At 57.2% G+C, this 14,903-nt stretch overlaps 1 protein-coding gene across 3 annotated transcripts in view; it reads left to right on the top strand.

Moving 5' to 3' along the window:
* Window positions 1–4,412: 4,412 nt before the first annotated feature.
* PAX7 (paired box 7) overlaps window positions 4,413–14,903 on the top strand; it is a 97,202-nt gene continuing 86,711 nt past the window's right edge. The window contains exons 1-4 of one of the 3 annotated variants that reach the window (XM_037045065.1): window positions 4,413–4,584; window positions 7,148–7,383; window positions 7,976–8,102; window positions 8,986–9,120. In XM_037045065.1, the coding sequence (XP_036900960.1) occupies window positions 4,500–4,584; window positions 7,148–7,383; window positions 7,976–8,102; window positions 8,986–9,120 (583 nt within the window). In that variant the 5' untranslated portion in view covers window positions 4,413–4,499. Of the gene's footprint in view, window positions 4,585–7,147; window positions 7,384–7,972; window positions 8,103–8,985; window positions 9,121–14,903 lie in introns of all 3 variants that reach the window. The other 2 variants (XM_037045066.1, XM_037045064.1) reach the window with 2 other exon arrangements.

The following is a 14,903-nucleotide window of genomic DNA, read 5'->3' as shown; positions in this document are numbered from 1 at the left end:
TCCCGTCATTCGCACTCTGGGGCGGGAGCAGCCAGAGAAAAGCCAGCTTCCCCAGCCGACCTGGGGTCTGGCCCTTGATCTTTAGGCCTGTGTTCTTCTTTCCCATTTTAATTGGGTTTGGAAGGTTCAATTCAGGAACTTGGGAGGAAGAATTTCTATTAGCACTGTTGTTGCCCTTAGAAATGTGTGTGTGGTGGGGGGGGGGGGCGGGGGGATCTCAGCACAGACAGACAGAGGTGGAGGTAGGGGGCAGTCGTGTAGCCAGAGAGTACCAGCACAGGGATGGTTTCTGGGGGCGGTGGGGGCTGGAATCTGGCTGGGCCAGGTCTGGAGATGCTCCTCGGGAGAGAGCCCCCTCCCAAAGGTCTCTGCCCCACTCCGCAAAGACTAAAGGGCTCTCCCAGGGATTCAGGTCTGAGTTACAGCCCAGAGAGCAATGGGGGCTGACATACCTCAGGAAACCATGGAGATGGGGGAGGCAGTGGACGAGAGGAGCAGACTAAGAGAGAGAAACTGCTGGGAGACGTCAGAAAGGCAAAGGGAGAGAAACGAACAAAAAGAGATGGACGAGCCCGAGAGCCAGACTGGGCAGGGGACGGGAGTGCAGGGAAAGACAGAAAAGTGTGTGATGTGTATGTGTGTGTGTTGTGAGGTAGGGGAGAGAGAGAAGAGGGAGGGAGGAAGAAGTAGGGAGAAAGAGACAGGGTGGGGTGAAGAGCTGAAGGAAAAACTTTCCAGACCAAGCCCAACCCAACATCCAAGATGCAGCTGGCACCCCTGGGCACCTACAGCAGCGACTGGAGGTCCTAGGAGCTGATTAATGTCTCTATGGGGGTAGACTGGGCCTAGAAGGTGAGCCAGGGGAAATGAGAGGGGGGAGTTTCCTCCCACCTCCAGCTGCAGCCGCCCCCGTTCCCAGGTGAACCCCTCCTTTCCCCTGCTGGATGTGAAATTGCCATTTCACCCCGCCACACTTCTTAATTGTTGCAAAAATCATTTGTGAAATTGGTCTCCAACAGGCGAGAACGGCCACGCTCATTCCAACAGACACCCCCCTGCCTCCCCCTCGCCTGCCCTGCGGGAGCCCGAGGAATCCCCAAGCTGTGCAAATGCAGGGTTGGCACCAGCAGCACTGGTTTTGGGGGAGCCAGCCAGTGGGGGGGGTCATCCCTTGCTATGTACGAGACCTGCTGCTCTCAGTCACCTGCCAAAAAAGGCAGGAACCGTGCCAAGGGTTAGGTGGTCCCCCACTTGCCTGGGGTTCCAATGTGTCCAGCAGCAGCTGATTGGTGAGCCCTAAATCTCAGGGTCCTGCTGTATGATTGCCCCACATGGTTCAGGAGACATGGGTGACGGGAGGGACAGAGTGGTCCAGCATCCCCACCAGTTGTGGTCCAGGGCTCTTTCCTCTGAGGGGGATTGACCGAAACAGCACCTACACCTTCTTGACAGCACGTGGAGCTACACTAAGGCAACGTGAAAGAGATTCCAAAACACAGACACAAAGACCCTCACTCATAAACACAGACTCAGGCTGGACCACGGCCTCCAGCTGACCTGCACAAACCCACCTTCACCTACGCACAGACACACCGGCCCCGTCCACCCACAAACATGCAGAGGAGAGAACTTGGTGATTGAAGAATGAATAAGTGAATGTACAATGTGTGCAACACATGTTACATGCATACCAGTGTCTGGATACATGTGTGTTACATGTGGGCGCACATGTGTAAGTGCCTCTGTACACATGTGCTTGTCTGTGTGCGCGTACATGTGCATGCATGTATGGATGTGTGTGCGCATGCACGTGCATATTATATGTGTGTGCACGTACAGGGTACACGTGTGCACATCAAGATATGCACGTGTGCACGTGCACATTACATGTGTGTATGTGCATGTCTATATCTGTGCACACATGTGTGTGCATGCTGCATGCATGTGCGTGTCTGTCTGCATGTGTGCATCGTCTGTGTGTTTAATCTGCATGTACATGCATGTTACACGTGTGTGCGTGTGTATGCCTATTGCATACGAGTGTGTCTATATCTGCATCTATGTGCGCATATTACATGCATATATGCATGTCTATATCTGCGTGTATATGCATGTACGTGAAATACATCGCCTCTTCTGGAAGTCAAGGCAGGCCAGATGCCCCAGCAAGAAGAGAGGGAAAGGGGGCTCAGGCAGCCCCCTTTCCCATGTGCACACGCTGTGGTTTCAAACTTCCTCTCCCAATCTCCCCTGAGGGCCATGGGTCTAGTGGGGTGACACCTGTAATGAAAAAAGGGAACCAGGAAACCTCCTAGGGCCCCTGTAACTCAGGCAGCCTGGTACCCTGGTGTCCTTTTAAATGCTAAAGCTACTTTGCCTCCCCCTTCTCAATTCAGGGGCCACTGGAGGGGATGGGTTTAACAGCTTTTCAGTAGGCCTTCATTCCTAGAGGGCCTCCCCCCACCAAGAGCCTGAGGACCCCCTTGCCCCGTGCGGGGAGAGCGAAGAGAGGAAGGAGTGTGTCCCATGCTGAGAGGGCAAAGGTCACAGGTGAGGAAAAGGGGAGGGGAGGGAGCACAGTGGGGCCAGCCGGAGGAAAGCCCCCCAGGCCAAGACTAGGCTGACCCCAGCGCCAGGAGAGGGCGGGCAGGAGGCGGGCTGGTGGGGTTGGGGGCGAGTTTGGGGGCTGGGTTTATTTTATTGTGTTTCGCCTCCAGCGCTGGGCCGGAGACACCCTTTCCCGGGGGAGACAAAAGGGCCGCAGTCGCGGCGTCCTGCCCCGCTGGGAGGGCGTTTCGCCTCCAGGACTCGGTGTCCAGGCTGGGGCGTCTAGTCTCTCCCGCCCAGGAGAGCGCAGAGCTTCGGAACCTCTGAGCGCCCCACCCCCACTCCTGACCGTTTAATTAGGGCACCCCCCCCCCGCCCTCCACATTCGGAGCAAAGGAACGCAGAGTGGCTGAAGTCGGGGTGGTACCTGGCGCTGCCCAGCTCCACTCCTCCCACCCATCCGGCTCCCCCGTTCCCGGCACCCACTTGCTGTTCGACTCCAGGGAGCCGGACTACCTGCGGGAAAGGGGTTCTGGGTGTGGTCTGGGAGCCGGGGGAGGGGGACGGGTTCTAACTGGCTGGGGACCGGCGAGGGACGCGGCGCGGGGAGGGGACGAGGAGGTGCGTCCCGAACCCTTGGCAGACCCAACCCTCTAAGCACTAGACCCTGCCGAGCCAGAGTCGACACCGGGGCTCAGACAGAATTTCAGAGAAAGTCATAAATCGCTTCCATGAAGTCACCCTCAGCCCCACTCGCGGAAAATTCAGCGTGTGAGTGAAATGAAGGAGAAGACGTGACGTACGGCGGACTCTGACCCTGGGAGGCCAGAGACTAGGCGAGACTCCGGAGGAGCCACCCGCCGGAGGCAGACATTCCCATGCAGCCCGACCGCCAGAGGGGCCGTGGGCGACAGGGGGCTGGGCACTCTTCGGATCCGGCCCATTCGTCAAACGGAGACACTCGGACAAAGTGGGGCCCCCTCCTTCTCTTTTCTCCCCACCCCCGCCCTCGCCTCTGCTCCCTCTGCCGTAACGGGCAGTTCAGATTCTCGCCACCCCCCCCCCCCAACCAGGTCGAGCTGAGGGTTAGAAAAGAGGGGAAAAGAGATATTCGTTGGCGATTTCTTTTCGTTATTCGTTTTCGGCTCCCTTGCGCCGCGGCCCCCTTCCCTCCTCATAAATAAAAGAAAAGTCCGAACCTATCAGATCCCGTCCGCTGCCGCCTCCTCCTCCTCGCACTCCGGCGGAGCACTTTTGCACAACTTGCCCGCAGAACCACTGGTCCCCTCGCCTCCCCTCGTCGCCCCGCCGCCTCCCCTCGAGCCCCGAAACCTGAGAGGCACCCTCTTCCCTCCCCGAGGGTTCTGGGGGCGGGGGTGTGAACACGCGAGTGCCAGGGAGTAGAGAGTGTGGTCTGGAGAAAGGCGTGGACGGGAGTGCGGAGAGGAGGGGGAGCGAGAGCGAGAGAATAAATATATAAATAAATACGAAAAAGAATCCACCCCGCAGCCTCTCCGGCTCAGAACTCCGGCCGGGAGCGCGAGGGCGCGGCGCTCGCCAGTCCCCGGCTGGGGCCCCGACTCCAGCCGCGTGCCCCGGGTCTGCCCGGCGCGGCCGCCCGCACAACTTCTGGCCGAGCGGAGCGGGCACAGGCGCACTTGGGGTTGGAGTGTTTGTTTGTTTGAACTTCCTCGTCGCCACCTTCCCTCCCCCAACCTCCGCCTCCACCTCGCCCCCCTCCCCAGCTTCTGGACGCGCAGACTGCAGGCGGGGGTGGGGGGGTGGGGTAGGCAGTGTGTAGGGAGGGGAGCGGGAAGAGGTTTTTTTTTTTTTTTTTAAAAAAAAAAAAAGGAGGAGAAGAAGAAGGAAAGAAAGAGATCGCAGCAGGGGTGAAGGGAACGGACGGGAAGCGATTTTTGCCGACTCCGGATTCGTCCCCCGCGGGCGCGAGAATGGCGGCCCTTCCCGGCACCGTACCGAGGATGATGCGGCCGGCTCCCGGGCAGAACTACCCACGCACCGGGTTCCCTCTGGAAGGTAAGAGCGCTGGGCTCACTCCTCGCTCCTCCGCCGGGAACTCGAGGTCCTCGGAGACGTGGCCACCTCCACCGGGTGGCGGCGGCGCCAGCGCCCGCACAGCCCGGGGTCCCCTTCTCTCCTGGGTCCAAGTCCGGGCGTCACACCCGGGAAGTTGGCGGGACTGACACTTGTCGGGTCCTGTGCGTGGGTTTCGCTAACCCGCGGCCTCAGAGTCGCGGGTCGCGGGGCTCTGGCCTTTGGTCGCAGAGCTGACCGCGTAGATTTGGGCCCCTAGTAAATTTCAGGTCCTCGAGAATTTCGGTTCTTTCCACGGTTTTCAGATATATTCCGCCCCCGGACTCTTTCTCCGCTGTCTGCGTTCCCCGGATTCTGGCTTTCTGCTCTTGCTTTGAATTGCTCTTGCCACCTCGGGATGGCCTTCCGATCCCTCTTATTTCGAAATTCCAACAGTGTGTGATATTGTGTGTGTCTAAACGAGGAAGGCTCTCCGCTTCTTCCAGAGCAACGATCAGAAACTCCAGCTTTGGGGTGTGGAAACCAACTAGTTAGAAATGATAAATAGTAACGACTCCCCCCCCACTAAAAAAAAAAAAAACTTTTCGCTCGGGCTTCTCAACTCTGGAAATCTCCCAGGAGAGAACCTCAAGGCGGCCAGGAGGGCACCGCGATGTGCAGGCAAGGGTAAACGCGTTCGTTTGGGGATGTGTCCTTCCTAAATCCCCAGCACCGGGGTGAGCAGAGAGGACGGGCGGTGAGCGGATTCCCGTCTGGAAAAAGGGCTGGGAGCGTGCTGCTGAGACCCTTGGCTGCGGTTTTTTAAATTTTGTTTTCTTTTGAAACTAATGGAAGGTCTTCAACCTGTCAACCGGGAGATCATTCAGCTCCTGGGGGTAGGTAGCCCCGAGTGTCATAGAGACGAGGCTCGAGAAAGGTGCGACTTTTATTTTGTAATTACTCTTTTTGTAATTATAGGAGCCCCCGGGTGCTTGAGGCCGGGGGGAGAGAGGCAGGGAGGGGGCTGGGGAGGGGGTCCCTCCGGCTGCGAGACGGCGCGGGTCCCTGAATTAGAGGGCGGCGAAGCCAGTGGCTCCGTGATCAAGTGCGCGCGAGCAGCCGCGGAGGCGGGAGAGCGCACCGGCCCGGGGATTTGCCGCCGCCCTCTCCTGTAGCGAATGCAAGGAAAACAGGCGGCCGAGGACGCGCGGCGGATTAGAACAATATTTGCCCAACATGACGGAGAATACTGAGGAGAGCCGAGTGCCGGTCGCTAGAGAGGCTCTTGAATATAAAGTTGGGCGCTCGAGTGCTCTCGAGCGCTAATGGCATATCCCGCCACGGAGACCGAGTGACTCTGGCTCGGCGACGCACGATTTCTGATTAAATCCGAGGGTGGCTTCAGACACCTACTTTTACAAAGAGAGGTGGGGGCACCTGGAGAGCGAGGGAGGAGGCGGTAGGAACGGCTTCGCATCCGAGACTCTTCTCGCCTCTTCTCGCCTCCTCCTTTCCAATTATACTGTCGGCTCCCTCCACCAAGGCGGCTGTGAAATCGTTCTAATCTGCCAGATCTCCGCAGCCGCCGAGTCCCCAAATTGGGGGGATCGAGGCCGGATTAGTGCACCGGGTGTCCCCCAATCGTCGGCCAGGAAACTGTGTAGATTTTGCATTAAGGCTGCTGAGGCAAGGCATCTCCCTCCCCAGCACACACCAGGAGTGCCCGTCTTCCCGGCTGCCGAGGTCACCCGCACCCAGGGACTCCCGGCCATGTGTGTACCAGCCTGGCAGAGCCTGCAGGGACAGTGTGTTGATTTCTGGGGCCAAGCGGGCATTTGATTTAGGAAACGGCCAACAAGGGATCGTGTCCCCCCAAATGGTCCCAAAACGAAATTAGAGCTCCGAGGGAGGTTACAAGCAAGGGGAGTCCCTGGAAGGGCAGCCAGGTGCCCCGGGAGGGAGCAGCCAACAGCATTATGTCACTGGTCCTCAGCTATGCAATGATGGGTAGGACAGTTCTGTGGCCCAGGTGGGGGCTGCAAATACTAGCCATCGGTCAGCCCCTGCTGGCCCCCAACAAAATGGATGAGTCCTGACTAGACGGGCGACATCTCACCCAGTACTGGCGTCTCTAAGAGGCAGGCAGACCTGCAGCCCAAGCTGCAGCCTGGGGGACAGAGACCCTTTGCTGCCGGAGCCTCCAGGCTCCACCAGCCCCCTGGCTCTGCCTCTGTCTCTCTCCCACCCCTGCTCAGAGGCATTCAGCGCCCCCCCCCAGGTGTGTCCTCACTCCCCTGAGTGCGGCAGGACTGGAGGCAGACAGCACCTGGGGGGACGCGAGCAGCCAGCAGTAACCCCTCTCTCCACGCCTGCAGGACTGTCCCTCAGCTTCGTGACAGTTTTCTTTTCCTGATTGCCGAACTGCCACTGCTCCAGATGTGGGGAGCTCAGAGCTGTCAGGGGTCTCGGGGCTCAAGAAAAACCAGAGTCCAGGGGTGCACCCAGTGCCTTCTCCCCATCCTCACCCTGTGCCTCTCTCCTTCCTCGTCTCCCCTTCCTTCTCCAGTGTCCACCCCTCTGGGCCAAGGCCGGGTCAATCAGCTTGGTGGGGTCTTCATCAATGGGCGACCCCTGCCTAACCACATCCGCCACAAGATCGTGGAGATGGCCCACCACGGCATTCGGCCCTGTGTCATCTCCCGCCAGCTGCGTGTCTCCCACGGCTGCGTCTCCAAGATTCTCTGCCGCTACCAGGAGACCGGGTCCATCCGGCCTGGGGCCATCGGCGGCAGCAAGCCCAGAGTGAGTGTCTTTGCCACAGAGCTGGCAGCAGGCCTTCCCAGGGTTGGGGGTCCGGGCTGTGGCCCCTTGCACTACCCTACGCCATCCAGTAGCACTGAGGGACTATGTGCTTCATGGCAGTGGCAGAGTGTCCCCACCCCCAGCTTTCCCTCCACCATTGTTTGACTTTCTCAGGGATGGGAATAACTGAGGTCCAGGTTGCCCAGGACTTTGAGGTCCATGAGTCCTTGCTGGGCTGTCTCTGTGTTTGTCCTGATCCCCTGTCACCATCCCAGACCAGGGATCATGGCCCCTCAGTCTTCCCTGAAATAGTGAGGAGGAGGACACTGAGGGTCCCTATCAGGTTTCTCTTTCATTACCCATCTCTACCCCACCTCCCCCCCCCCCGCCCTGTCCCGCGGCCTTCCTAGGAGCCAGAACAGGTTTCTTGAGAGAATAAAGCCAATTTCACAAGAGGGGCACGGTGACCAGGGGCACGGTGACCAGCGCCACCAGCCTGGTCTGGGGCTCTTGGGAGGTTGATATTAAAAGTATCTCCCTCCCCCCACCCCATCTTTCCACTCGTGCTCTCCCACCTCCACCACTGAAGCAGGTGGCGACTCCGGACGTGGAGAAAAAGATCGAGGAGTACAAGAGGGAAAACCCAGGCATGTTCAGCTGGGAGATCCGGGACCGGCTGCTGAAGGATGGGCACTGTGACCGCAGCACCGTGCCCTCAGGTGAGAAGGCAGCTGAGCCCGCAGAGCTTGCCCGAGTCCAGCCAGGGCTCCGGCCGGGGCTCGGGCTGGATGCGGGAGAGGTGGTGGATGGTGGGGACCCCTGAGAAAAGTTAGGAGGAAAAGGGAGCAAGAGGGCAGAGAGAGAGAGAGTCAGGGCCCAGGACGGAATCAAAACTGAAAGGAAGGTGCAAGGAGAGACGGGAAGAAAAGAGGAAATGGAAGGGAGGGAGGAAGGGGCAGCGAGTTAACCTGCAAGGCTGGGCGAGAAGCTCCCTCGGTGCTTTCTCAGGGAAGTGGCCTAGACGGGGCTCCGACCCAGGAGGTTTGATCTCCAGGGGCTCCCCGGGCCCCTCTTCCAGTCACCATTTCTGTTCTGTTGCTGCCGCCAGAGGGTCTCAAACATGGAGGCCCTGCTTGGTGCTGCCTGTGAGAGGGAGAGTGACCTGAGTGTGTGTGCCCGGGGAACCCGGGCGTGCAGGGCCAGGACACACCTGAGCGTGGCATGGCAGTGCCCGGGGTTGGGGGTCCTGCCTTGGGGGCGGGGGGGGGAGCTTCTGGGGAAGCGGATGTGGATGTGAGTGCATTTAGGGTATGTAATAGTGCAAGGTACACGTGTGTGCAAGGGTGTGTGTAGGAATACACAGGTGGGTGTTTCTGCCAGTCCGGTCACCGTGGGAGTGCCTGGTGTGAATCAGGCTTCGCTATGTGGGTGAGTGACTGAATTCGTGCCTCGGGGTAGGTATAAAGGTTTAAACGTGGGTGTGGATACCTTCTCAGTGTGTTAGGGGAAAAGCGCTCTGGGACTTTCTCCCAGGCCCCCCGGCGGCCCGTGCTCCCTTGCCCCAACAACTTATATTAGCTCTTTTGCCTTTGAATTTCTGAGGTTTAGTGAGTTCGATTAGCCGCGTGCTCAGAATCAAGTTCGGGAAGAAAGAGGAAGAGGACGAAGCAGACAAGAAAGAGGACGACGGCGAGAAGAAAGCCAAACACAGCATCGACGGTATCCTGGGCGACAAAGGTAGGGAACTCCCCGGGAACGGCGACGTGCCTGACTGCATTCCCCCACGCACTAGTGTTCAGGCCAGTGTCTCGCTTCTGTCGCCCCAGACTGGCGGCTAGAACTGGATCGGGAGGACTGGCAGCCCAGGGGCAGCCAGGACCCCTCGGGGTTTGCGGAAGGCACCACCTCGATGCTCCCCGGGGCCGTAGGGAGCGGAGATGAGGCGAGGATGGCCTCTCAAGTCCCCGGGGAGCTCGGTTGCAGGTTAGTGCACCGAGCGCCTGCCGACACCACGCGCTTAGTGTAGCCGAGGACTCCCGGGCTGCGCGTGTCCTCTGGGGCTGGCGTTTTGGCTGTCGGTCCCTGTGTCCATCTATTATTTATAGGAAACTTGGGTGAGGGAGGGGGCGAGGAAGGAGGAGCCAGCCCGCGGCTCCCTAAATGAATTTGTTAACCAGACCCGCACACGCTCTCTAAACGGTCCCTTGAAACCCCGCCTGACAACTGACTGACCGCCGCAATCAATAAAAATTAGCAAGGGCCGCCGCCTGACTTTCAGTTCCGCGTTACCAGGGCCCAAACGGAGATAGCCCGGGCGTGGGGAGGCAGATGGGCGAATTATTAAAAGTGCTCTGCTCCCACGGGGCCAGGAGTTGAGGCCAAGTTCCCAGAGCCTGGGCAGGAGGATCCCCGGGAAGGAGAGAAACTGGGGCTCCACACACCCTCTCCCCCTTTCGGCACAGTCCCTCCGAGAGTTGGAGCCCAAGCCGGGCTGGAGAGCAGCTAGGGAAGGCATTTCTCTTTCCAGCGCCTTCGTGCCCCCTGCCCGGGCAGGTCGCGCTGTCCTTTATTGAGGCGGGAAGTTTCTGAAGGGAAACTCCTTCCCTGAAACTCCTCCCCTTGCAGTTGTCTTTGAGACTTGGTGAGTGTGCGTTAAATAAGGCTGTGGGGAGATGCAGAAATGGAAGACTCAGTCTCAGACCAACCGGAAAAGAGAGAAAAGAAGCAGGTCCCCAAACACACACGTAGGGAGACAGCTGGCAGCGAGAAACACAGTGGCCATGGGAACCTGCGAAACAGCGGCTTTGGGGACGGTGCAGAAACTTGTACAGAGCACACATTATGTTCGAGTTTCCCCTCCAGAAGTTTCTCGAGGCACCCCCCCACACACACACACACCTTTGCCTCCTGTGAACTCCTAGCCCAGGTCTCTTTCCAGTTGCCTCTCCCAACCTTGAAGATGAACTTCACAGACAAAGCCCGCTTTCAAAGACAACACCCAGCCAGGCTCAGCCCCCACCGGCCTGGCTGGAGGGGGAGCGGTGGAGGGGCAGAGTCAGGTCCCTGTGAGAGCAGCCTGGAGCTGGGGACAGGGCAGGCTATTGACATTCAGGGCCCCGAGTGGAGCCCTGTCCCACCAGGGACAAAAGGGTGAGGGAAGAAAGGGATCGAGCTGTGCCTGGCATCCCACTGTGCGGGGCCCACAGAGGGGCCGCCTCTGCGCGGGAGGGGCCCTGCTGCTGCCCAGCAGCCCCTGGCTCGTCCGAGAGCGCCCAGAGCTCTGGTACCCCTGGAAGTGCTGGGGGGACCCAGTCCTTATTTCAGTCTGTACTGAAAAGGTTCTTAGTTGGACTTCTTCTTTGTGGGGTGGGAGACATAAAACTTAAATAATCTTTTGCAGTCAAATACTGCACAGCAGACGCTGCTTCTGGGAGGTAGCCGGGGTAAAGTGCAAGAATTGGTTTTATTTGGAGAAATTTTAGAGGTGTGGGGGTTGGCAGGGATATGCCCAATTTAGTCTGAGAGGAAGCACAATAGATTAATTTCTTTGGGGGAAAAAAAGGAAGTGAAGAGGATGGAAAGAGTGTGTGGTTCGGGGAATCCCTTTGACTCAAGGGAGTTTGGGGGCTTCCGGTGCAGGTCTGGACTTACAAAATCAGCTAACGGGGCGACTTCGCTGGAGAGAGGTTTCTCCTGCAGAGAACCAGGAAGTCTCCGGGGTTGAAGGAGGAGCCTGGTAGTTCCAGATGGGGAAGCTGGGAGCACGGGCCCCGAGTCTGCAAAGTTACACAAGGGAACGAGAGCCGCGGGCCTGGTGTCTGGAGAGCTCCGCGGCCTTTGAGTGGCAGTGGGCATGTTGGGCATTGTGACTGAGTTAGATGGCCGTGTGGGCCCTTGTGTCTCTCAGCGTGACTGTGTACCCACGGGCCTCTGGATCAGAGCACGTGGGGGGTGTTCCGAGCCAGTGAGAGCGTGTGCATGTGCAGTGTCATTGTAGAGGGGCATGGATGGACAGTGGGCCAGTGGGGTTGTCTGCCCGTCTGAGGGCAAATCGTTTCAGCTCCCGGTGTGCTACTTGGGCCGCTTTGTGGGCACCCTAGTGAACTGCCCAGTTGGAACCTCTCCTCTCTCTCCCAGGGCCGCAGACGTCTGTGTCACGGCCAAGTTAAAGGTGAAAAGACCTCCCGACCTCCACCCAAGCTGACCAGGTGCGGAGAGGCAGAGAGGACCCGTGGGCAGAGCAGGGGAAGGGGTGCACATTCACAAACTTTGTTTTTGGCTTCTCGCTCCTGACAAATGCTTGCTCCGTGGGTTGCCCCACTCATGGCGGGGAGCCGCCAAAGCAGGGGTTTAAGAGCTCTCCTCTTTAAGCGCTAAAGAGAGATCCCTCCCTGAGTCCGTTTTTTCCTATCGTCCGCTTGGCATTTAATAATGTTAAGACTTATTAGAGCTGGTAATGAAAACTGGGACTGCTGAATGGGAAACTGTGTTGGAGAGGGGTGTAATAGCTCCCAGGCATGGTAAGAAAGTATTTATCCACAATCAGTCCTCACTCTCAGAGTTCGAAGCACAAACGTTAAGTTGAAGGGTTTTAAAGCAGATTAAATTGAGCTTTTATTTCTGTGCACTTTCATCTCTGAACAGCTCACTCCTGCTCCCCTTGGGCTGATATTCATGAGGCTGTTCATATTTTTTTTTTTTGCTCTTATCCTTGTTAAGACTGAGTTATTAGGATTGTTGGTTGTGAGAATTCACAGACGGCTTGCAGATAGGGGCTCCAGCCACGCTCTGCTCACCTGGACAGGGAAGCGGACAGTTCCTTGCCCTCATCCGCTTGGATTCTCGCCTCCTCACCCCTTCTGGGAGGGTCAGGGGGCAGACAGGCCAGGGACCCAACAGGGAAAGGATTTGAGGAGGAAGGAAAAGAACAAGATTTTCCTGACCTGAGCCCAGGAAGACTCTAGTAGGAAATGCGACAGGGGGTTGCACAGAGTCAAACCACCCTTCGGTGGGAACCGAGGGAGTGTGAAGAAATAAGCCGCGAGAGTGATAAAAGCAGCGACAACCAGTAACAACAGTAGCAAAGAATAATGCCAAAGCCTCCAACGTCTGGCAGTGTACACACTTGGGTACATTGATCTGAAACCGACCAGACCAGTCTCCAGGTTGTTCTCTAGAGCAGAAAGCCCAGCAGGGTCAAAGTTAATACGAAAGAAGGGAGAAAGTAATACGATTTTAAAAAGAAGAGTGTACATTTTCCTGAGGGGGGTGATGGTGCCAGAGTCCATCTGAAAGAATTTGCTCACTTCCTTGGTATAAAAGATCCTCTGAGGTCCGGACGGAGGGGTGTGTGTGTGTGTGTGTGTGTGTGAGAGAGAGAGAGAGAGAGAGAGAGAGAGAGAGAGAGAGGGAGAGAGAGAGGCAGATTCGTGGGTGCTTTTTTTTTCTCATTTTCCCTTAATGTGTTTTTAAAGCCACAAACTTACAGGTGTTGGGTGGGAAATGACGAAGGAGAATCGGAAAGGAGGGAGAGCCCCGAGTGTCGGTTTTAGACACTTGTAAGAGGAGGTGAGAAACAATTTAATTTGGCAGCGGCGGTAGCTGCTAATGCGGTTTTCGGTCGTTTGCTACACGGGAGGAAGCTGTTTTGATTGTGTGTACAAGGACCTGCCAAATTTAATTAGGCTCCGGGGGAGCGAATGAATAGGGGAAGGGGGGCACAGCTCCCCTCAGCCCACAGTTGTTGTTTTTTTTTTTTCCCCTGGCTTCACACCTGGAAGGGGCATTGTTTACCGGATCGGATGGAACGGGGAAGGGAAGGGGAGGGAGACGCAGAGAGAGAGAGAGAGAGAAGCCTTGGAAGAGGGAGCGAGGAGGAGAAGAAGACAGCCCATTTATCGAGAAAGGATCTGCATGGATTGAAACCAACAAGTTCCCTCCTCTGTAAATGTGTGTTTAGAGAAAGGTAATTGACACTCCACCAAATCAAAGGATTACCCGGGGTTGGCAATCTAATCAAACAGAGTCCAGGCGGGATTTGAAGCTGTTCAGAGTGGGATCAGCTTCGCATAATGGGGGCTCGGAGGAAAATGGGAGGGTGTCGGGCAAGTCCCCGGCTTCAGGCGGAGCAGGGTGGTGGATATTCAGTGCGACCAGAGGGGGAGAGGGCGGGGGGTGAGGGCTCCGCTGGGCCCTAGTGATGGGGGGACAAGGGGGAGGGCGGATAACCCGGGGGAGGAGACTCCTGGCGAGTCCAAGCTGGGCAGACAGCCTCCCCCTTTCTTCCCTCCATCCATCCCGCCCCCCCCCGACCCAAGAAGAGGGGGGGGAGGGGCCTGAGACTAAGGAAGAACAACAATGAGATAACTATTACAAAGGCAAACACTGGCGCTCGCTCGCTCCAGCCCCAGAACCCGCGGCAAATAACAAAGTCCGCAAACTGTTTGCCAGATAAACTCGTGCCTAAATCGAGTGTGACGGGCCAGGAGAGAAGAGACAGAAAGAGATAAGGTTGGAGGGGGAATGAACAAATATAATCTAATAGACATTTAGAAAACAAACATTAAACAAGGGAGAACAGGCCGGGAGAGGGTAATTATCCGCCCCAGAGACCCGGGGAAGCCGTTGGGGCGCTGGGGGTGGGGTGAGGGAGCAGAGCCGCTGCCAAGCTGTGTGCTGGGCCAGGGGCAGAGGGAGGGGGTACCTCTGGGACACCGAGGGAAACCACGAGAGGGTCCCAGGGGCGCACAAGGGGAGGGCTCGGCTCCCAGACTGAGGTTCCCACGCAACTCCGTTCTCCCCACGGCATTTCTAAGCGGGGTGGGGTCCCCCGCTGCCAGGACTTGCGAGTTCTCTGTTCACTTCTGGGCACGCACCGCCACGCACGGGCTGTTTCCAGGCCTTTGTACCTAAAAGATTCCCGTGCGCGGCGCAGCCGTTCAAGGAATTAGATATTTACCAGTTTGAAATAAGCCTGGCTAAGAAGAGAGAGGGAGAGACATTGAAAAGATGAGGCTGGGGGAAGACTTCAAACGAATCCATCACTCGGAACGGTGGAGGAGAGATTTACCAGACAGTATTGGGAAGTTATTTAGATATTAATAACACATTTTCCTGAGGCGCGACCACGGCAGCCATCTGCGCTGCTCTCCCAGCTATTTGGCTGGGCAAAATGGGGGCGTCTCAAATGCTGGGGAGAGATAACGCAATCAGGCTAACCCCGGTCCTAAAACGGCATCCCAGCGTTAAACCCGGATTAACCTCCCCCACCCCTACCGCCCCCTCCCCGGCACGGCTTTCCAAATTTTTCAGTGGAATTTACATGGAAGGATTTTAAAGCACATATAACAGTCTCCTTAAAGCGGTAAGGTGATTACTTGGGCCTGTTTCATAAAAAGAATTTCTGGAAGTGATCGTTGTCACACATTACATGATAGATAAATAATACTGTATGAAAACATACAGTTTTATATAGGGAGAGAGGGCTGAGCAAGTGAGATTTCCTTCCAGGTTGCCTCTTT

The sequence above is a fragment of the Sturnira hondurensis genome, unplaced genomic scaffold (genome assembly GCF_014824575.4).
Source record: "Sturnira hondurensis isolate 20B ecotype Veracruz unplaced genomic scaffold, ASM1482457v3 Scaffold0004257, whole genome shotgun sequence".
NCBI lineage: Eukaryota > Metazoa > Chordata > Mammalia > Chiroptera > Phyllostomidae > Sturnira > Sturnira hondurensis.
Note: the sequence above shows the minus strand (reverse complement) of the source record. Positions and strands in the feature narration are given on the sequence as shown.